Source organism: Anopheles coluzzii, chromosome 2 (genome assembly GCF_943734685.1).
Source record: "Anopheles coluzzii chromosome 2, AcolN3, whole genome shotgun sequence".
In the NCBI taxonomy this organism is placed as follows: domain Eukaryota; kingdom Metazoa; phylum Arthropoda; class Insecta; order Diptera; family Culicidae; genus Anopheles; species Anopheles coluzzii.
The window spans coordinates 7,740,319-7,763,498 of NC_064670.1; the positions used below are offsets into that span (position 1 = coordinate 7,740,319).

The following is a 23,180-nucleotide window of genomic DNA, read 5'->3' on the forward strand; positions in this document are numbered from 1 at the left end:
CTGGGCAACTGGGCAGGCTGTGTGCGTTTTTTTTTTCTCTCTCTCTCCATTGTTATAAAAATCATTTTTTATTTCCATTGTTTGCTACCTTCGCAGCGAGATTCGCCTCATAAGGCACGAGCCCCTCGTAAATGTGCAATTATGCGACCCAAAGCGATGGTGTGGATGGGAGAAGGAATTGAGAGAGAGAGAGTGAGTGAAAATGCACACAAAGCTCCAATGTCGTTCCGGTGCCTGCGATGCGATGGTTTTGCTGCGGTCAGGCTGGACTTTCACCTGTTCTTGTAGAGCTTTTTTTGTTGTGCCACTCACCCTCTCGCCCATTATGAACTACTATAATTTTAATGCCATTTCCTGTACATGTGATATTACACGTTTAATGTGAGGTTGCCGAGTGTAATGGTGCAACGATTCCGGCTTGTCCCGGCGGCACGAAACGGCGGTGGTTTATTAATATTTGAGATCATTTTCAGCTGTCGCTGCTGCTGCCTGGCAGATGGAGTAAAAAGGGACGCAAAGTAATTGTTGTACTTAATTTTTGCAAATTTCAACGACCATCAACTCGGAAAGATCTTTCCACCAGCGGGAACGTCCTTTCAAAAGGGCTTTTATTTCCCTTTGCCACGAATTAAACAAGTTTCTGTTTTGCAGTTATATGTTTCCGAGTGTAGCGCTCCGCAAATCCCCTGCGAACGCACAGCCAGCAGCAACAGCAAAAAACACGAGTAATAAATTTCATAAAGTCCTCTGAGGAGTGGCAAAACCTTTCCTGCTTTCCTGCCGGTGTCAGCAAAAGCTCGTCCAAACTGGTCCAAACCCACTGCCGCCACTCGTACCGGTCATCACCCATTTACGAAGGCGTTGGATCACAACATTCCCTGGAGCGGGCACTGAAGACGCACTGGGAGCGGCGTTCACCTTTACGATCGGGCTCCGTTCGCATCCCAGTTTGTGGTTGTAAAAAAGTGCCACCGGAAGCAAACCCATAACGGAGCTTCGGCCACAACGGCGGGGAGCGAATGAAGCGGACAAACAATAACGATCAGGACTTTTTAACCTTTCCCCGGGCAGGGGACGTGCTATGCCAACCCGCCCGTGCTTGACCTGTCCCTCGTGTGCGGTGTCTCCTTGGGGATCGGTGTCAGCAAACGACGGGCGCCCGCCGCATGCTAACAGTTGTTCCACGTGTTGGGTATTTATTTTCCCCGTCCCGGAAACTGTACCCCCGAAACACGGGCAACTCGGGCTGAGATTAGTGTCCTAAACAAGTGTTTTGCATTTTAATACAACCATCCCGGCGAGCTGACCCAAGTGTGGTACGCTGAGGGAGCGCGGCGGGCAGGTTAGTTCCCTTAGGAAGGTCGGTTTGAGTGGTTTGACACGTGGTTTGCCATCCGCTGCACCGGTGTGGCACAATACTTACCACAATCTGGGGGACTGGTAGTAAAAGTGATGTTCTCTTTTTTTTGTTCTAGTTTTTTTCCGTTACGGAAGAGACGTGAGCCAATCTTTGTGCGATGAAATGGGATATCAAAGCAACCCGAAACGAAACGAAACATCTGCTCGTAAAGTAAAATCAAAACAAGAAATAGACGTGTTTTCATTTAAACGAAGTTATCCAGTTTGCTGGTTTGCTTTATTCGTTTGATTGTTAGTTAGTTTGTTCCATCGAAAACTGTGGCTTGTTGTTTATGGTATTTGTGTGAGTGTGTTTTTTCGTATGGGCTATTTTTCTTCTTTTTTTTTATTCCTCTTTTATTCTCTCTCGTTTTCTCTTTCTTTTTCTGTTTTACATTATTCGAATTTAACTTCTCCTTTACCTCGACACCAGTTATTGTTTCCCATACTCGCTAAAAGTTTTGTTTCATTTGTCGTTTGTAACCGTCCGCCAACGATTAATGTATTCTCATTTGGTTTTTATCATTTGGTTGCCGTATGCGTTTGCCTTTGTTTCATGTTTTCCAAAACAAAAACAATCATACCTGTTGTCAATGTGTGTGTGTGTGTGGCTGGGTGTTGTTTAAAGTTTATCTTAGATTCAAATTCGCAAATTTTCAGCTTACAACGCTCCCTGTCAGAATAACGCACAAACACGAATGTTCTCTACTATTTGGCCATTTTGTTTGCGGTTTTCTAACTGCCTTTATCTCTATGGTTTTATTACAATTGGTTGTATGTGTGTTTGTGTTTGTGTGTAGTGTATGTATGCGTGTACATTGTTACAGATGTTTCTCTCTTTCTCTCTCTCTCTCTCTCTCTCTCTCTCTCTCTCTCTCTCTTTCTCTCTTGCGCTCACAACACTCTATAGCTCTAAATCTTAACGCTTTTATACAATAACATAAACTAAATCAACCATCCATCACCTCGGGCGCCTAGTGAGAATGTTCGCTTTTTCCTAAATTCCAGGTCATCTTGATGAGCTTACTCAATACAACGGAAAACTGTAAAACTGTTCACACCACCACTGTCTGTGGCTGGCGTTCGTCTGCCATCCCTTTCATTGCCTATTAAACTCTGTTCATGTGATGTGTTTACAATGGAATCACGATCAGGCAACAAGATTATGTTCGCTTTTTCTCCTATCTTTATTCCCTACGCATCGATCGCGTGGGACATTGTATCAATGCTGCCATCGATTAAAATCTTTTCGGCTGTGTGTGATTTGCATCAGCTCCTTGTCTCCTGTTGGTTTTTTTTTGTATGCCTGCATATAGTTTAGATACATGCATGCCGTACTTAACTCATTTGGTTTGATTAGCTACTTTTGATTTGTATGTTCTTTTGGATCCTACTGGCTATGCCTACCGCTTTCCCATGTTCTTGCTTACCCTTGTGAGTGTGAGAATTCCTGGCTTAAGTTGGTTTAAAAACGTACGCTTCGCTCTACGGGTTGATTAAGAGTTAGTTGCATCCATGGACTGGTCGCTTGCAATATTTATATGCAGCGGTACGGCCGTGTATTCCAGCGGTGCACCGGGACCGTACACTACAGCGCCGAGTCTGCCATCGCTCCCATCGGTTGCGTCGTGCGATCCAACCGATTGGGCCACTGCACGATGGTCGGCCGGCAGCTTATGCTAAGCTCCTGATAGCGTGGTGAACTCGATGTCGCCACCGCGCGGCAGTATTAGATCGGGATCTGCAATATAAACTGAAAAAATTATAACAAAACGGCGCAACGAAAGAGAGTGGAGCAAAAGCGAACGCAAAGGGGAAAAACGTGAGAGAAGAGAGATTGATAAGTGGGTTTGCTACATTTGATTGTAAAGAGTGTTTCAGTTCGGTTATTGCTAGCATGTGACGTAGAATTGGCTTTTTTTATCAAGTGCCAGTCCATTAAGTGAGTGTCCTAATATCATACCCGCAATGGTTTCAAATCTCGAATGAATCGAGAAATATATAATTGGCGAAGAATACATGTACATGGAATATGTTTTTCACTGCACTTCAAAGACATTGGGTGGACTTTTTGAGTGATTCTAGCGCATAATGCATTATTTAGCATAATTTTGGTACACTCTGTCAAGCAACGTGTATGTCACATTGCATTTCACTAGAATCAAAATACTAGCTTCATTACATCAACATAACACATTTCAATGAAAACATAATGCCTTTTAGAGCTACCTTGGGAGCTTCAAACGAAACTTTCTCACACGAATGGTTTATTTACAGCGATTTGCATCAGGTGAAGGTTTTACCCTTATTAGATCCTTCCGGCATATTGTGCGGTTTGTGTAATAGAAAAATCATACTTAACCACCCTTTTCCGATCAGTCAGGATATTGAGAAGCAAAACTGGACCAGCTAATAACACCCATGAGTATCGTCGTACTACGAACAAGTAAACGAGGCACCGTTTTCCACGAAAATCGCAGGATTTTGAGAATGTTTCAAACCACAAAACACAACAACCATCAACAAAGAAGCCGAATTGGAAACCTTGAGAACAAAGCCCTAACCTATCCCTGCTTGCCATTCTCTCTTGCCCATTGTTCCACGAACCGGCGTCACGATGATGATGATGGAGCAAGTTCTTTCTGGGTTTTTTCCCCGACGAGAAAAGGTTCGATGAAGCGTTGCTGCTACGGGCGGTTCTGTATGGCCGGACCGAGACCCCCACAGACCGGTAAGCAGAAGGACCACCGTGCCCCTGGGGGGGAGGGAAACGAGATTTGGGCCTCTTTTGTGTTTGTGCGTATGCGTGCTTGCGGTAAGCTTGTAAGGAAAAACGACGAGTGTATATGAAAGTGGAATCTTACTTGGCCGTGGGTTCGGCCAGTCGAGGGAACAAAAATTCTCCCAAACACACCCAGCATGCAGTGGAGCGTTTTGCTTCGGTTGAGACAAGGTAGCTCCAAATCATCTAACAAACACATTACATATTTGCATACGAAACCCCTGGGACGGCAAAAGGAGCCTTCAGCAGACTGTGTGTAGTTGTTGCGGTGCGTGGTTTGTGGCGGTGTGGCGGAAGATGTGGTGATGGAAAAGGCTTGGATCGAACTTTATTACCCACATGGGGGTAGAAAGCTTTTGTGGTGGTTCGCATCGGAGTTTGGTTCTTTTCTCGACCCTGGAGGCTACGCACCAGTCGCTCGCTGGTCCATTTATGGTCATATTAAAACAACAAACTCCGCTGGCTGTATAGTATGGTAAAGGAAGTTTTGAGGTTTAGCCAAGACGTTGCAACACAAAAGTGTGAGAGCCGAGTTGCGTTAGCTTTCCATTTTCAATACATACGCTGCTTCAGAAACGCGCAACTTTTCGTACAACCTAGCACTTTCAATCGCAACCAAACCGGTACGCTGACGCGGGTGTACATAAGTGATATGAACCAACCAGTTGCGACCTGAAAGTGTGGGAATTTGTTTAGGATTCAGTGTTTGATTGGGTTTTCCTCCCCACCGACCAGTCCGGGTTGCGTCTGTTCCGGGCGATTATATGGAGAGAGAGATTCATTTGCTACCATAGGCTGAGATTGTCAGTAGGCCATCTTGCCACGTCGGTTCGGTGTGGGTCTCTGTGCAGTGGAAGTATTGACGGAAGACGTGGACGATTTTGGAAGCTCATCATTTTTTCTATTTCCATACACGATAGACGCTCACGCCTGCAGTTCTTTACTACATTCTGCCAGACGCCCCAGATGACCCAACATAGAAGTAGAAGATGGGAAGGGTTTTGTTGTCCATGTGGGGACGGTCAGTGTGTGCTTGGTATTACTCAAGCAACGTTTTGTACATAAGACCAACGAGTTTGATGTGATGTTTTGAAGTGTTTGCGAAAGCGACGGTATGAATGGTGCAGAAAGGAGAAGGTACACACTCTCGGTACTAATCCAATATTTGATGTCCTTTTGATCGATACTGGAATGATCGTGTTCGCTTTACAATCGACAGTGAGGAATAATAATATGTAATGTAATAAATGTAATGTAATGTAATAAATTATAAAATGCATTGAACGTGCAGGGAGTAATAGTCACCTATACACTTTTATCACAAAATGTAGAAAGATGCTGGGGCAATTACTCCACCATTGTGATCTACCAGGCGTCTCCATTTTGAAACTAGTCGTCTCCATCAAGGGTGAAATTGAGAATAATTGATTTTTGCAGATTTAATTTACCTTCTTCTTTTGCTTTGATTTAAAGTCAGAGATCTGATTTGCATAATTTGATGCCACATATCAATTTAGAAACTATTTAAATTTCAAATAAACACCAGTCTCCATCGATTTCTTCGGCAATCCAATACACCACACCAGCTCGATTTTGCTTATATTTCCACGAGAGCAAGGTGACATAAAGTATCACTTTGATAGCATCGTCTTGTATTCCCTACCCACAACAGGGCGCTGATAGACCATCTTTTACAAACAGCAAACCCCATCCGCAGCCTCCAATCGACTAAAATCGATCGTCTATGTCTGTGGCGTCGATAGAGAGTGTTGCCGCATCGCATAATTTTGTGACAGAAGGCGAAGAAAAAGAACCGAGCATAGCGAACTGGAGAATTGTCAGCATACCGCACTAATGGCACCGTTGGTACTCGCGCCCACGCACACACGTACAACGCACATACACACCAAGTGATGAGAAAGAACACCTGACCGGTGCACACCGTACATCCGTGGCTGTCGGCGGATGATGGCGCACCGAATCTCATTTATTTATTGATTTGGATTATCATCATCACGTAATCGAATTTGCGTATTTCTAGTCCTGCCCCCAATCTCCCAACCTCTTCCCATCCCACGGAAAGGTATCCGTCCGGAAGGTGCCACATTCGGCGTTCGTGCCCGGTGAGTCTGTGTGTGTGTGTGTGGGAAGTTGTTTCTCTCCTTCCTCTCATACTTGCCCAATGTTCACGGTGTACGCTTGAAGGCAATAATGGCATCCGTGAGTGCCCCGACTAGTCGCACGGTGAGTCGACAACAAGCGGATAGCACTGATGGATGCTGTAAGGCCCCCGCTCGCCCGAACCATCCAAATGATGGGAGTGAAATTAAGTAAAATGAGATGGCAAATCTGAATTCCATTTGGTTCGTCCTTCGGCCGAAAGGGATTCTGAGAAAAAGCGGAAAATGTTCGGGTACATGCCATAGTTTCCAAAACCAGCTCGGATAAGTGTCGGTTTGCGAAGCAGTTTTGCGAGCGCTGAGGAATATGATGCGCTTCGAAGCGAAAAGCGCCCCAGAAACCCTTGGAACAGAACGCATTAATGCAAGCATTCGTGTTTTGGAGTGGATGTGTGTTTTTTCCTTTTTCTTCTTTCTGCTCGGAATGCAAACTCCTCGGAAGCGAACGTTCGTGGTCGGTAGCGTTGCAATCGAGAAAAATTAAAGAGTTGATGCTTGACGAGTGACGTGAAGCGCTTACCCATTTGCTAACGCTCAAAGCTACACTACGAAGCGGTGCCTCCCCTGTCGCTTTGCTTGCACAGTTGGTATGGATTTGCACATCCTGGCGTGAGTGTGATCCAATGCTAATGCGGACCATCGAGACCAGCATCGGCGAAACGCTGTGACTGTGTATAAATATATCTCGGAGCGGAAAAAGCTCTCCCCTGGGCGAAAGCAAAGCGAGTACCGGGCCGGGCATATACGAGATGATACGATCGAAGGAGATGGCAAGGGAACGTTGTTTATCGCCTCATTCATCTTGTTGATATATGATACAATCGTCATTGATTGAATCGAAGGCAAGGCGGCACATTAATAGGATCGAGCGTCAAATGCACACTTACCCACCCGGACCGAGCGTTCTTTCGTAGGGGAGCCGAGAAACCAACACTCCCTTTGCCCTTGAGCACCCACACACACACACACACAGTACTCCACTGAAAACTCACATTCATCATCGGGGGGTTTTGTGGGGCGAACAAGTGTCCATGCGGACATGGGGTAATCGCTTTCGCTGCTATCCTCATTTGCCTCTCGAAATATATCAGGTCCCGCCACCGGGTTTGCATTAGACATAAAAAAAACACCGAAAGAAAACTTTGTTTGGTACGCAAAAAGAAACCACTCCGGTCTTGTTTCCCCTCCGCGCCACCTCATTTGGCTAGAAGCGATTAAGAGCGATCCAAATGCAAACCGAGAACGAAACGAGACAGGCTGGAACGGAAAAAAAGAACAGTCCGACCCCCGTCACCGGGCCCGATGATGTGGGGCCTAAGCGTGGGATTATATTTCCGGGATGTTCCGCAGGGCGGGAAAGAGGTTTAGGGTTGAGTGTGAGCAACCAACCAAATTGGGTACTTTCAGGCATCTGCATCACACATACACCGGCAAGGGCGGCAGATTTGCTTGAGCCCAAAACCCTCAGACGCACATTAGCTGCAGGCCGTGCCAACCGTGCTCACGCAGCCGCTTCTTTCGCTTCCCCGCTTCCACCCCACTAACGGGGGTTGCTGGTGGAGGTGGAATTGAGTTCCGCTTAAATAATACATCAGCGTACCCGGGCTGATGATTTGTGGGAGGCACAATCGAAAGCTGCCGAGCGGCTGTAGTGCGTTATTTATGATGGAGGTTCACGCTTCTATTTCGGATCGATCTAGCTCGTGCCGGAGGAAACCGTAGAGGCTTTTGGGGGTTTATGGAAATGGCGGCATTTCGAGCAGTACGGCACAATTGAAGGCAAAACGTAGCAACGGGAAGGTTGGGTAAGAAAAGGATTGTTCTTTAAAGCGACCATTACAAGAATTGCAGCAACGCATCGATAATTCATCGGTTAAGGACATTTTACTGAAGCTGTCATGTGAGCTGGAGAATTAGTTCTAAGAAATTTGAGTTAACCAAACCGCCGCAAAAACTTCTCAACGTTCGAAAACCTGTTGAAAAAAGTGGAGCCAAAGATGGCTAGATGCGTTACCACATGATCACAGTCAGGATGCGAAGATAACTCCCTGCAATCATTGATAACATGTTTGATGCTTCTTTCGCCGGAAAATTGCCTAATCTTTTCCCGGTACCCAATCCACCGAAACATAGATTCTCCTCCCACATTCAAGCCGTTTTGCAAGGACAAAGGAAATTCTTCACTAATATGCCCCCACCGTTCCTGGAACCTACGTATCAAATCTTCCACCTTGGCCCGTTGTACTTACCATTAAGACTAGGTTGTGAATACTGTACAAATCCTTCCGATACGTAACGACTACTTCTAATGGTGGACGAGGCACGACTGCAGCGCACATCCAGCTGCCGCTGATACTCATCATCGAATACATCGTCCTCGGCGTACATCGATGGCACATCGGTTCGGGCAGGTCTGCAAAAGAGGAAGGGAGCAAACCAGTTAACAGGAAGAAAAGTACATGAGTCGCACGGTAGCGGACAACCATCACCATCATTATCATCATCACCGTCGTCGGTGGCAGGCAGGCAGGCAAGTGGGTACTAGGGGGGGGAAACACTTGGGGCTATCATTTGGTCGGCATTAAAACCCGTCTCGCTGGCGCGTCACACAAACCGTGTCGATTACGATGTGCTTTGCCGGTGTAACGAGATGGCAATTGCTCCGTTTCCGTCGCATCCGAAACGGCCCGTTCGCTTATCATTCTCGTTCGCTCGCAGCAAAGGGTGAACCAGTCGTTGGCACTTGTAATTATGTCACACTCTGCCCCGAGTTGCTTTATGGTATGAGCAGGAGGGGTAGGCGAAACCGTGCAATAGGTACGACTCACACACCACTGTGGCCGGACGAATCCAGCGTGTTATTAACAGATCTATCAAAAGTCACGTCGAACGGTTTAGCTGGCTCCGGTCGAACGGTTGCAAGGAATGCAGGGAACAACGTTCGCTGCACACGCGCGGTAATTATTCCCCGCCGGGCCAGGGTGACAGAACCGGCCTCAAACGGGGGCGGTGCGCTCGCTACACAGTCGGCCGCAATTCATTTTGTTCGGTCGTAAAGCATCCGAAACGAGAATCTATTTCCTCGGGACCGTTTTGCCCGGTGCTGGCGATCCTTGGGCAAGAGAGTGGGGCTGAATTGATGAAAGAGGCGGGCGGGGGGGGGGGGGAGGCAAATGGTGGCATTTCAACTGTGCCACGGTTGAATCTTTCTCCGTTTGACTTGCCTCAATTGAACCATTGAACCATAAAGTCAGAGAAATTACGTTATCAATTTAAACAATCTAAGTCATTTGTTCGGGCCCTGGCTGGCTTACTGCAGCAAAATGTTGCAGAGAAAACGCCCCAACCCTCCCGGAACACATTCACCCACAGCAGTCAACCCTTGGGAGAAGATTTTCCACCTCTTCGGGCCCGGGTACGCAGTGAAGCAGTCTTTTTCGGGCGCCCAGCTCAACCGGTGCCCTTCGTCACGCAGCCTAATGGTCCCTGAAAGCGACCGTTCGACGCCGCTGCCTTCGCGAACGCAACTAGGCCCCTAGCACTCAGGAAAACTCATCCTTGCGCACGCTGCCTTCTACGGCAGTGTCTATGGGGGAAAATGAAAAGCACAAAATTATTTGTGAAAGAAGCTTTTTCGCCATTCACTTTGGGATGGTGGAAGCAGCGGCAAGCACAATCATCTGTTCCGTTCGACAGCTACGCTGAGCGGATCGACCCGGCGGTCGGCATCATTAACCCTTGGGATTAGTGAAGATGGAAAATGACGCATATCATTATTTCGTGTTCGCTTCGGGGTTCAGGAATCTCCGGATCTGTTTCCGATTCTGCAATCATTCGCTACGGGTGGGCAACAGCAAAAAAATCAACCTGGCTTCACCGGAGTGGAACGATGCGCGGGTGCGGGAACAAATCTCCATACCCCAGAGGGAGCGAGATCGTCCACCCCGGGGGCGTTGGAATCCGTTGGACCGGCAATATCGGGCAGGTAATGCGCTCAAAAAAACAGACAAAAAGGGCAACGGAATGGAAGAAACAGAAGAAGCAATCACAACAAAAAAGGCTACACAAACCCCGGGGATGGGGTGCTCTGTTTACGACTAGAGGTACTGGTAGGGTGGAAGGCAAGCAGGAAGTGATTTTTGAGCTTGTTATCGCTGTGCTATTGAAACATTTTGCGCTCAAATAAATAATTGCCCGTGACGGTGGGAAATCAGGCTAAAAATATTTCCGAAGGAATTATGAAAGACGACGGAGTAGAAAAAGCTTTACTCAATCGAGAGAGTTTTTGTACACGAACCGATGTTTTATGTATTTTATTTTTTTGTTATTGGATAGATTGTTTGTTTCATATGTTAAATTTCACAGAATGAATGCACTGAATTAAAAACGAAATGCTAGTCTGAGGGATATAATAATCTTCGTCGGACTTATACAACATTAGGTTGACTAAACTACAGGTGTCAATAAATTGCAAAACCAAATAAATGGAACGTTTTGAATCGTCCAATTTGTTTCGCATAAATTTGCCCTAACACACCATAACCACAGGTGTAACCTTCTTGCATGTTCCAGAATGCTTACTTTTTCCAGATGTTTTGAACAATCATTTCCGGTAAGCCCCTTAGTACTAGCAACCACTCCCCGCCGATAAAGATCTACCAAACAAACACGGCAGCCATCTTTGGCACAGCTTTCCGTTTGCTTGTAACTGCTTGTGCATAGCTCCCCACTTACCTCATGCGCTTCCGTACTTCCTGCGGTTCAGGTGGTTTCTGCCGCTTCAGCCTGCATATCGCGACAAAGCCGGCCACGATAATGGACGCTATGATGACTCCCACGGCAGCCGCAACGGCAGCAAACATAACCATCTGTGATTGCTGCTTCTGCTTGTCCTGGTGCGATGTTTCCGCCGGCGTTGGATCCTCCGAGATGATGGTTTCGTCCACTTCGGTTGGGAAAAGGAAGGTGAGAAGAAACAGCGAACGTTTCGTACTCGGTTAGTTGCGATTGAAATGTGAACGTTAAGCGACTGCAAAACGATGACGATCTATCTTTAAACAGATCAATCATTTCGTCGTGCATTACGAGAAATCAGGAAGCGGGTGTTTTGCACATTTCCGCGAAACCGTTCGATTGATGTAGTGTTCCCACGAGTGTAGTGTGTGTGTATGGGTGCGGGGCAAGTCTCTTCAAATGGATACAATCATTCTCATGCGCACCTGTGCCGCATGCCGAAGGAGCGGGATAAAATGTGTATATTTTCTCGATTAATCTATCCATTACTCAATCTCTTAATACAACCCGCATGCAACGGTTGCCAGTGCCATACCGGTGGCTTAACATTTGCGTAACGGGGTCGGATTTCACCGCAAACCACGAACACATACGGGATCGCTGTGCTACCCTATCCCGTTGGAGGCTTTTCCTCCCTTTCAGCACATGCATACACACACACCCATATGACTAAGAGAGAGAGAGAGAGAGTGGTCAGTGAAGCAGCAAAGGCAAACCCGTACCCATAGACCTGTCAAGGCGTTTCACTCGCAAATGAAAACACAAGATTGATGGTTATTTTATACTATGAGCGATCGATTCCGGACACGGCCGTGTATGGGTTTCAGGGTTTCCTTTATGTTTTCCCAGCCGGTGGGGCATTGGCCTCCTCACCCATTTCCTGACCAACCTTCCGGGAAAGGCTTTCGGTAAGAGTTCCCTTGCTCCAGTGGGGGATCGACACGAGAATGTGCTCTTAAATTGATTCCTCCAGTCAACCGGGCACGGTCAAACAATCGAAACAGCTCCGAGCAGTCGGCCGTGGGTATGCAAAGTGTGCAAGTCCTTCATTCGTCCATCCCACGAGAGCAAAAACCGGAAGGATTCTGTCCTGTGAAAACAGAGCTGGCTCGGCCGAAGCCAAGCGCATCTGCGTCTGAGTGTGACGAACAATCGAGCGCAAGCGAGTGAAAAGGATCAACATTTTCCATCAGATACTTCCGTATCTTTTTTGTATTTTTTCCCCCAAAACAACACAACCTCCGGAAGAAGAAACATGTAACTGAGAGGTTGCGATCCAGCGAAAGCGAGTGCAAGAAAGGAAAGACAGGGAAAAATCATTCACACCTAACTGGGTAGCTGCTCGAATTGTACGGATATCGCACCGAAACCCAATCCGAACACCTTACCACCGGAAGACCCTGGTGCGGAAGGCTAGGAAAAAAAATACAACCACACCCACTAGCCAATCTCGCCCTCGATGGAACAAGGTGGAAAGCGAGACGCTTACAATAAGGTGAGCGAATGCTTTTGGTTCCCGCCCCGACCGAAGGAGCAGCTTGAAATTAAATCCTACTCCTTTTTGCTTTCGAAACCATCCACACTCCGGCAGCCCGGAACCGTTTTGCTCGTGACGAATGGTGACAGGAACATTGCATTAGTCACGGAGCCGTTTTCGGTGTGATCCGTACAATTCATTCTACCTCGGCGCACAAATCGGAGATCATATGTTTCAGCACGATTGCACGCCGCTTTTCAGCTTGCTGTTTTGTGCTCGTTTGAAATTCCTGCTCGTTTGAAGCGGATAGCGTTGATCGGGCAGGTTTGATGATGCGAATGATTGCTGGCCAGTGTTGGCAGTTTTCTGTTTTATTGGCTTCACACAACTGCGTCAATGAGCCTTTAGTGTACAACGATTCTGAAACATCAATATGTGCTTTGTACACACATTACATGTTCCATAAGTTATTTTTTATGTCCAAAAAATTTTTGTAACGAATCTTATATGGTTTCGTGCTTTTTGTGCGATTGAGCAAGTTTTATGGGTTTTGTTATAGTTTGAAAAAAAATACCAATCAACTAATGATCATGTTTTCCCAGACTGCAGTTACAAAACCAGAAAAAGAGTACACATCTCCTGAGCGCAGAGTTTCCCTATTTTATATACTTGGCTAGACAAATATAAAGATGTGATTCCTCCAAGTGCAATTTCTGCATGTTATCAGCAGTCTAAAGCCTAAACTTTAATTTCAACAGTGAATGAAGTATTGATTACCTTACATGCATTAATTTGTCCCAGTGCCTTAATTGCATTCGAGCTCCGTTTCACAAGACCCATACCTCGAGCATCTCGTTAGATGTAAACATGTCCCATCCCATTGCCCGTTACAATGCTTCCCTTTGCTGGCAACACCCGAGCCTACCAACCCAGCTAGCCGCTGTCGGCATAGCTTAGCAAGGACACTGGTTATAATTAAAGCGGTTTCACGGGAAAAGCCCACGAGATCACCCAGCGCGGGTCGAAATTATTATATCGCCCAGGCATGTGTGTGTTTGTGTGTCCTATGTTCGAAACTTACCGTACGGTGGTACCAGCGCCGACCCGACGCGCACTTTATCGATAACGAACGGTGGATCACTTTTGCCCTTTGCGTTGACGGCGTACACCAGCAGCTGATAGTCGCGGCCCGGTTCTAAGCTGTGCAATTTAAACTGCGGTATCTGCTCCTGGATTCGGAATAATGGTGCTAATGTGGCCTGTGGACGAAAATAATAAACAAGCGACAAGAGCCAGAGAGAGAGAGAGAGAGAGAGAGAAAGAGAGAGAGAGAGAGACAGAGAGAGAAAGGGAAACGTGTGAGAATGTGGAAGGTGACAATGGGAGAGAAGAGGGATTAAGTTTTAATTGCTGGCATCGCTGCTGGAATGCTCCTGCGGGCTTGTGCAAAACTGTTTCCAACGATGGCGCCTGGTTTGTGCCCGATCGTGTGTGTGTGTGTTTTGTGTGAAGTATGGTTTGCCTGTTATCATATGGGCAGCAATGTATGACTGTGTATGTAAGCCAGCATGACATCCCCGAGAGTGTGGAGTTTAGCATGGAATGAAGCAGGGGAAAAAAGTTCCGCGCTTACCGAGAACTCGTAAATGAAGCTCTCTCCGGATGCAAATGGCCCTATCGTTAGAAGAACAGACTAGGTTTTGTGTTGTGAAAATATGTTCGTTTAATGAAGCTTAAATGCAGTGCCGACTATGTGTGTGTGTGTGTGTGTGTGTGTGAACTCGACCACCATCGGGACAAGTGGAGCTATATTTAAAGGTTAACCTTCGACCCAATGCAGCGTCGGAAGCTAAGCCCGAAACTAGTCTCGAAATGAAGTACTGAAGCGATTTCCTGCTGATTTGGACTGACTTCCTTCAGTATACTGCCCGAGCGCAGGCAGTGCAACGATGCAATGCTGCTGGCGAAGCGAACGTACAAACAAATGCCATTACCTGATCGTTCATGGTAGAAATTTCATTATCGAACTCGGTCGGTGGGCCACGCGTGTAGTCCAGATTGTAAGCGGGCGGTGCTACGCCGCCAACGACCTCCAGCAGGAACGACTGCATCAGCCCGCCGTCACTACCAGCAGAGCAGACGACTTCCAGCACAGTGTCGTTGTGCAGCTCGCAGTTCCGGGGCGTATCGGGGATCTCTGCGTACCGTTCGAACAGCATCGTCGCATCGACATCATCATCATCACCGCCATGAAACGAAAGGAACAGACGCAACAGCACCAACAGAAGAAGAAGAAAAAAAAACAACAGACACAAACATCAGAATTTTTAATTAAAAGCCATAGATTGGAGCATATTTGCAGTAACCGTGGTGCAAGGTTGCAAACTCTGTTGCTGTAGGAAATGCAGGACCTCTTGCTCACCGTAACCGAAAGCAGCAACCGTACGGTAGATGCCGTTGCGGAGATTGCTATTGCCATCACACACCGCCTCCCCTTCGTCGACGACACACACACCGGTATTTGATTTGGCACTTTTCATTTGTGGATTGACTTGAGGGACGGGGCGGTTAGCATTTTGGCAATCACGACGCCTGTTCCGTACGGTTGCAGCTGCGTTCGGTTCACGCAGCACGGAAGATGTTTGCCAACGGCTGCAATATGGCGACAGAGCAAATGCAACACCAAAAAAAAAAAAAAAAAAAAGTGCCCCAGCGGAACGTGTAAGAGCGAACATACTTGCAGGTAAAATATGTATCAGACATGGCACCGTCTGTCGGCCGACATTGTTGATCGCCCAGCAGGCGAGCGTCACCAGCTCCGAGTCGGACTGTGGCAGGTAGGTCATGGTGCTGACGAGCCCGTGCGAGCTGATGCGCGAATTCAGCACCGGTGACACGTTACGCGTGTTGTTGTACGTCCAGCTGAACCGTACACCGTCCGGTGGGTCGGCCTCCACCTCACACTTGACGTGCAGCGAGTGCATGTTTAGCGAGCCGACTGAGGTTTGCTCCGTGCCAGGTTTGCAGCGTGGTGCAACTGTGGAAAAAAAAATTAAAAAAGAGAGAGAGAGAGAGAGAGAGAGAGAGAGAGGGAGACGGAGAGAGTGAATAAGTGAGGAGGGAAGCAATTAGCAACAGACGACAGAGCAAGGATGCAAAGGTTGACCAAGGACACTTTAAATCGCGGTTTAATCAAGAGCCTGCAATTGTTTTTCATTTCAAGATCTGACATTTCATGGACAGTGCAGAATGACAGGAAAGATTCAGTTTATTGACGAAGATTTTGGTGAAAAATAGCAGTATTTTCAGTAAAAGCCTTGAACATGATGTAAGATGCAGAGTAGCGATTATCTATGTATCAAGTTTTATGAATCATTTTTACAATTTACCTAAATAAAACAACCTAAGGTCTTTTCGGTTTATGATCATCGTTTAATTTCAATTTCTTATATTCAAAACAACACAGTCATCGTAACTGTGGGACACAAAATTCACTGGCCTATACCTACAGTTTGTTTAACGATAGCAGAGCCCTACAACAGTCTCATCAGTACAAGGTGTGGTCGTGTTCCGCATAGCATAAACTGACACAGTCTTGATAATATGCTAGACGGGCGCTCGAGAATACAAAGAAGACATATAGACTTGAAAATGATTTGTTGCTACATGTGTGTGAGTGAAGTTCTTGTTGAAATAGTCAGCTGCTGTATTGACAAAACAACTACAAGTTTTTATTACAAGCAGTTACAAGTAAATAAAACAAAGATACCTGCACTAATATCAAATTATATTTTATGTAGCAAATTATATGTAACAAAATTAGTCGTCATGTAATTTTAACATTGATTGCTAAGCATACTTATTCAATGCTATTGAGCGGAACGGCCGAGTTTCTGTAAACTGAAATCGATCGTTACAGGTTATCTGAATATTCGGTGCTTATCATGCATTACAGCCTCTGGTAAGGGTGGGCCACTACTGCAGATAGGTTTATCTGGTTTATCAGTGTTAGATAAGCGTCGTCACCGATAACGTTTTGAGTCATGCTGACATGAGTATTCGTACTTCAGGTACAATGAGGGCTCCAAATCGTTCCCAATACAGTGATCCAGAAGCATTCCCCAGTTTAAGTTCGTCGTTGTGCATCGAAACAGTGAATCGTTGTGTTTTGAGACGTGATTGTTTAAAAGCTGTTTAGTTAATGTGTCGCTATTACCTACAGATGGATTGGTTACAGTGTGTGGATTTGTTTGCACAATCAACCATTTTATGAAGTAGGATTACTAGGCCTTTCGAAAACCAATGCGATAACATAAGCCGAAATTAGCGTACTACGTCAGTTTGATAAAATGTTTCGCTTTACGTGGCAATTGGTGCGGAGGAACATCAAGCCTCTTATCTTGATAGTGTCGTTCCTGACGTTTATATGGCTCATAATAGACACAGCACATCGGCCTGAATTTGTGCGGCACGCATCGAAACATTCCTTCCGATTTGGGAACAATGCAAACGAGCCAGCTGAACACTGGTTCGAGCGGACACTTGAACAGTTCCTAGAGTTACTCGAGCTCGATTCCAACGTTACCGCAGACGAGAGCCGGAACAGTTTCGAACCATTGAATTGTCCACGATCCAATACGCTGTTCACTGCGTTTACGGGGAGCACACTAGAGGAAAGTTTGTGGCATTACTTTTCGCTGGTGGCCATACAAAATAGCATTAAGACGACATCGGAAGAATATCAAGCACAAATTATGCTGACTAATGGAACATCGGTTGAACTGGGGACACTGTTTGAAAGGTAATAGTGCTACAAATCACTTCTTAAAATGCCACAAATCAAAACCTTTACTTTCAATGTGTTTTCAGTCTTCCGTTTGACGTGATTCGTATGAATATCATTTGGTGCTATAACTTTCCTGATATGAACATTTTGAACAGTGACACAGCCATTCAGATTGACAAAGGCGTTAAGCAGCTATTCATACTCAATAATCAAGCTAAACGATTTGAAGAAATCCTAAAAGTACCATGGGAACAACATACTCAGTTCTTTAGGTATCTATATTTCTTACATTAAAATGTCGCCACAAGACACATGCTAAAGTGTAATATTGTTCATATTTACAGGCTTCGAGCGGATGCGGAAAGTATGGCCCAAAACGTATTGGGCGACATTCGCCAGCGTTCTAAACTGTACGGCGATGAGGAAGACGTAAAGAATCTTCAGTTTGTTGGCTTACATGTTCGGGAAGACGACGAGCTGCCCTATGAATACTACTATCGTGCCATGACGTTTCACCGCAAAATGCACGATACGGGCACACTTATGTTTGTGGCCATTTGTGAAAATCCCAAGAGCACTGTATGCAGCACGTTGGATGCGCAAAGCGAGCGCGTGGAAGTGATAGCGGAGCATGATGAGCTTGACGTTGATTTTGCATTGCTGAAGTTTTGTAATCACTCTATTCTATCTAGTGAACTCGATATCTTTCCAGCATTGCTTCGTGGTTCCGGCAATGTTGTAGTGTATGGTGAGCAAAACGATCGTAGTCGATACGCTATTAAATTGGCTAGCTTTAAGGATAACTGGTACAACATTGTTTGATAAAACACCGCATGCAATGCGATATAGAAAAGTTGTAAAGATTAAGTGAGTGTACATTTAAGCTTCGACCACAGTTATTTTACATGATTATTTTAAAATCATCTACATCCCAATTTTTAAAATAAGGTGTAGTTTATAGTAATTCTGAGATGAGGTATTCTTAACCATATACATGTTTTTTACAGTTTATCTGCTCTCCAATTAATATCAAAGGAAAAACCAGATACCAAATATAGTTAACAGAAAATACCAACGATTTAGATTTTGATATGAAATGAAATTGCGGTGTATGAATGTTAAACATGACAAAGGTATTTAAGACAATATCGTTTTATAAAAATAAATGACTGAGCAGTTCACCGATGAAATCAAGGTATTTAGTTAAGAAAACGATTCATCTTCGAGAAAGCTCTTCATAATAGGAACTTTCCATGGTTCACACCACACATTTTGGGTTTCATTTTACAACTGAAAGGTATAAATGTGAACATTAAACAGTAATTAATAAAACATCCCTGCGTCAACATTAAACCTTTCCCACGGTCTTTTCCAGCCGAATGCCAAACTGTGGGATTACTGTTCACACAATATTCATGCAAGAAACCGTCACAGTACAGTGCCAACAATGTTGACGGTCCAAAAACCAGGGCGCTGTGAAACGCCCCAACACAAACATTTTATTCCAAAAGAAAAACGCTTCATTTTCCCTCCACCCTGCCTGCAGAGCGTAAAGAATTGTTTAAACTTATCGAAACAAAAACAAAACTCTATGCCCACTCGCTGTGCATTCTTCGCTCGTTTCCGTTTCCGTTCCCGGTGCTTTGTTTTGTGCGATTTGTTGCCGCGGCGCTGTTGCGGAATCTGTGGGGAAGCTTTAGTGCTATGTTTAGCCTTACAAACCCTAAACCTTGTACCAGCCTGTGAGTGTATAGTATGTGCTTGTGCACAATCTTAACAACAGCAGCACTCGAAAGGGGATAAAACAGAACCCTCGTTTTAATGCGACAATAGTGGTGCAAAATAGCGGCAGGTCCGCCTTTGCCATCCCAAAGACAGTGGGTTCCGCTCAACCGTTTTGCTCCAAAACGCACCTACTCCTTTTCATTCATTATTCACAGATTTTAATTCCATTCCCTGCCCGGGGACGGTGAACCGTGTACTGTGTGTCACACCCAAGCAGTGCCGAAATCTGGAAGGACGAATTTATGCCACGACGGAGACTAATTTTCACCAATGACGATCGGCAGTGAAGATGTTGTGTTGAAGCGGCTGGTAGCACTTCAGGCACATGACTAAAGCAAACAGACGTTGGGCAGCTGCTTGCTTGGGGTTTGGGTCGAAATATTAAGCATTTATGTAGCACTTTTGGTACACTCACTCGACCGATGTGACTGCCAGACGGAAAGCGAACGTGTTTATGGACCTTATCGGGCGATGCTTTCCTATTTCGGAGTAGCGTAGCATACTCACATAACAGCCCATGTCTATACGTTCTATCAAAACTCTTCGCTCACACTATTTTTGCAGAAACGGAACGGAAAAAACTGGTCAAACATTTGATGATAATATTTTCATGAGCAATTGAAGGCCATGTTTCGCTTTTGGTTAAATATAAAAGCTTCAGCTATGTCGTCTTCCTTTGGCGCTGAGCGGCGAAATAAGCGAAAAGAAAAGCCAACCATCCAAAGTACACCAATAAATGCCTTCCCACAACACATGCGAACAATGTTGTCTCAGGGACAGCTGGTACGACACGACTCGCCCCGACACTGCGACAGGAAGTAGCAGCAGAGAAGCGAAAACGAAATCCCCGAACGGAAATATTATTATCTCTCCTTCATCCCATCGCTCCCATTCAGGGCGGAAGGGATGAAACGCCTACGGACAAAAGGCAAGCGCTTGGCCGGCCAATCGATGCCAACCATCACCTTCGGTGAATCCTCCAGGCAGGAAGGGACTAACGAATAAGCAACTAAAGTGCTGAGTTACCGCAAGGATACGGCGCAACTGCAAAAAAAAAGAAGGCCCCCAGTATCGGTCCCATCGTCCTCGTCGGAAGCAATGGCAACTGGCGGAACTTGTCTTGATTATCGCCGGCGGGAATTTGCCTTTCCGTAGCGTTGTTTGCCGTCGCTACCCATTGCCCGTTCCGTGTAAGGCCACATTTCGCAGACCGGAATGGACAGTGTGAGCCGCAACGAGCACAGCGCTGCGGAAGCGATGTATCTCATATTTCGCTCCCTGCGCCTACGCTGCCTGCTACCAAATAGTACGATGAGCTGTGACCATTTCTGCTGATATGTTACTGATAGCGCATGGCGGAGCCGGCCAAAGGTGCTGGTCCCTGTTCGATGATTATCGTTTGTTATTCTTTATGCTGGCTTCCATTTTATTCAATTATCTCTATGATGTGTGCAATGTGTTTCATGACTTTGCCACAGGGCTCGGCTAGGGCCCCTAATATTTGCCCCGGCATTATTGGCAAATAGAATGAGCGTTAATGATTTGGTCAAACAAATGTGTGCAGCTGTGTTGTTTGCGTTTTCGAGGGTGAAATTGTATGGAAATGCTCACTCAGCTGGACAAGTCCTTTCTCCAATGTAATAAAATAACTTTTTTTTGGTGTGTGCATTGCTATGAATCTCTTGTTCTCATAAATTCAGGCATTGAATGTTTTTGATCAAAAGCTTTTCTGTGCTTCAACATGGCTTCACCGTCTGTCGTCAGTAATTTAGCATCAAATCAAGTTGGGTTTTTCTTCTTTTTTATTGAATCCTACCTCATAAAAAAACATAAATAAAACAACAAGCAGAATTCGCCGGCGCGGACAATGCAACAACACGATCATATTTTCCATGAATCAATTATGTATTTTGTAGCCCATATTGAAACCTCGCTCCGCGTTACCCGTGGCACCATGAACATCCTTCCGGCCGGCGTGCCAGCACAATTTACATTTAAATAGGTTCCAATTATAAAGGCAGCGACATTTTTCACACTCTTCAGCCACCTTCTTGGTGTCGGTAGGGAGGGAGGATTGTGTATGTGTGTGTTGTTGTTTTTTCTCACCCACAGAGAGCGCCAGTTGACCAAGGTTATCGAGCATCGAACATTTACGGACACCGGCTTGGTACCGGATTTTATGACGCTGTACTTTTATCATACTCAGGCGTGCTGAGCCTTGGAGGGACGGAATCTCGAATGGGGACGTTAAATTTTTCATGGATTTTCAATTATGGTAATGGTGCGTCGTGGGGAATGAAGAGGAGCGAGAAATTATGACCACCACAATTAGGATGAGTCAGATGATGATGAGAGATTGGGCGAGGGAATTGAAAGCCCAATGGGAGAGGAGATGTTTTATTCTGCGCAAAAAAAAAATAGGATTCTGTTGGTGACCGGACAGTGTGTTTAAATCTAAAAGATATTGCCTTATTTTGAAAAGAGCTCAAAAAAGTAATTTAATTATCATTGCATTTTTTAGATTAAGTCTTCTCAAATAACATCATCAAGAGATACGAGTGTGAAAATTCGTTTGAATTTCTCAACAGAAATGCTAATTAATATTTACAAACAACCAAAGAAACACAAACACAATTGTGGCGAGCGTCAACAGTAATTTTCAATAACACTCGAATACAATAAAGGGAGTTAAGTTTTCATTGCTTTTAAATAAGAAATCATATACTACACGATCATCAACCATTGCATGCTGTCCGTATTAAATTTGATCTTGCTCACCCAACTGCCAAATAACCTTCTGACCACACGCTCGATAGGGCGAGCACACCCATAAATCGCTCAAAAATGTCACACCAATGCTAACTTCATCGTGGCATTCTACTTACACTGTATTTTGAGCGTTAGCGATGAGCTGCGCGTTTCACCTTCCGTGTTCGAGGCGGCACAGGCGTACGAGCCGGCACTTTCCCGCTCCAGCTGTGTCAAGTACAAGGTTTCCCCATTTTCTCCGGACATCCTCATGTTCTGCGTCGGTGTGCGTGTAAAGAGGAAGGAAGAGAGGTAGAAGAAACGAGTTAGCGAGCAGCAAACTGTCACACAGGCACTGGAGAATGTAGTAAAGCTTGTGAAAGGCATGAAAAAAAACAAACGGAGGAAGCTTTTGGATGTGCTGGGAAAACAGACCCTAGGATACACGTATGTGCCCGCCTCTTGCCCCAAAGTACTCGAGTCGGTGTCGATGCGTACCGTTACGGTAGACTTTGGTGGAGACTGTGGGAAACAAGCGCATCATTAGCGCCCTTCAAATTGCGTTTCGATCTCACCGGAACATCTCACTCGTACGCTGCTCCACGTTTTCCCCCCACCAGCTTCGAACGCTTTCAACAAGAGCACGAACTCCAATCGATCTTTTCGGGCGCATTTGCTGGCTAATGATAGATCTCGTTGCGATAGATGAACATTTGTTACAAATCTTTAGCTGCCATGTTTTGGGACGAAAATGTGCTTGTTCGTAGCGTGGTAAGACCGCAACCCTCCCAAACACGCGGGCGAGAAGCACCCGGAGCTTCGTACGGAGGAACGCCGACAAACGGGAGGACGATGTTATTTGAAGGTCGTTGCCGACGTGGTGAGAAATGGTACCATCCGTCGATAAGGTTACGGTGGAAGCTTATACGTTGGCATGCTCACTTCCCTGCTTTCCCGGCGGGCTTCCGGTGCGGAGTGTGTTTCCATGTGATATTACACTGCTTGCATGGGGCAGTGGAAAGCGAGTACAAGGTAAGACCGCTGCGAGTATACCCGGTGTATCCTAGGTCGGGAATGGGTAGCTACGGTATTTGGTACGAGGTGGTATGGTAGGTAAAAGGTAAAAAATTGAGCTATAATTGAACTGTCAAGCTCGTGTGTTACACACTCGGCAGTATGCTGCCCTGATTTTCCCTACTGCACATCGAGTTTGTTTCCCAGCTAGTATTG

General features: G+C 45.8%; 2 protein-coding genes across 6 annotated transcripts in view; one reads left to right on the forward strand and one right to left on the reverse strand.

Annotated features, from left to right (window-relative positions):
• Nucleotides 1-1,734: 1,734 nt before the first annotated feature.
• The window catches only part of LOC120947721 (hemicentin-1), a 117,834-nt gene continuing 96,388 nt past the window's right edge, over nucleotides 1,735-23,180 (reverse strand). For 4 of the 5 annotated variants that reach the window (XM_040363325.2, XM_040363322.2, XM_040363323.2 and 1 more), the window contains 7 exons: nucleotides 22,088-22,226; nucleotides 15,369-15,668; nucleotides 14,626-14,828; nucleotides 13,713-13,890; nucleotides 11,095-11,305; nucleotides 8,610-8,773; nucleotides 1,735-3,151 (listed from right to left, as the gene is read on the reverse strand). In XM_040363325.2, coding sequence (XP_040219259.2) covers nucleotides 3,078-3,151; nucleotides 8,610-8,773; nucleotides 11,095-11,305; nucleotides 13,713-13,890; nucleotides 14,626-14,828; nucleotides 15,369-15,668; nucleotides 22,088-22,226 — 1,269 coding nt within the window. In that variant the 3' untranslated portion in view covers nucleotides 1,735-3,077. The remainder of the gene's footprint in view (nucleotides 3,152-8,609; nucleotides 8,774-11,094; nucleotides 11,306-13,712; nucleotides 13,891-14,625; nucleotides 14,829-15,368; nucleotides 15,669-22,087; nucleotides 22,227-23,180) is intronic. The other variant, XM_040363324.2, reaches the window with a different exon arrangement.
• LOC120947722 (uncharacterized) lies at nucleotides 16,674-18,607 on the forward strand. The gene is made up of 3 exons (XM_040363326.2): nucleotides 16,674-17,432; nucleotides 17,501-17,689; nucleotides 17,762-18,607. Exons 1-3 carry the CDS (start codon nucleotides 16,981-16,983, stop codon nucleotides 18,237-18,239), a joined length of 1,119 nt encoding a protein of 372 aa, XP_040219260.1. The 5' UTR covers nucleotides 16,674-16,980; the 3' UTR covers nucleotides 18,240-18,607.

Bases quoted from the DNA above. Each gene is read 5' to 3' on its own strand.
- LOC120947722 (XM_040363326.2), top strand. From the start codon at position 16,981: ATGTTTCGCTTTACGTGGCAATTGGTGCGGAGGAACATCAAGCCTCTT. The intron at 17,433-17,500 runs GTAATAGTGCTA...ATGTGTTTTCAG, and splicing joins CTGGGGACACTGTTTGAAAG to TCTTCCGTTTGACGTGATTC. The intron at 17,690-17,761 runs GTATCTATATTT...TCATATTTACAG, and splicing joins CAACATACTCAGTTCTTTAG to GCTTCGAGCGGATGCGGAAA.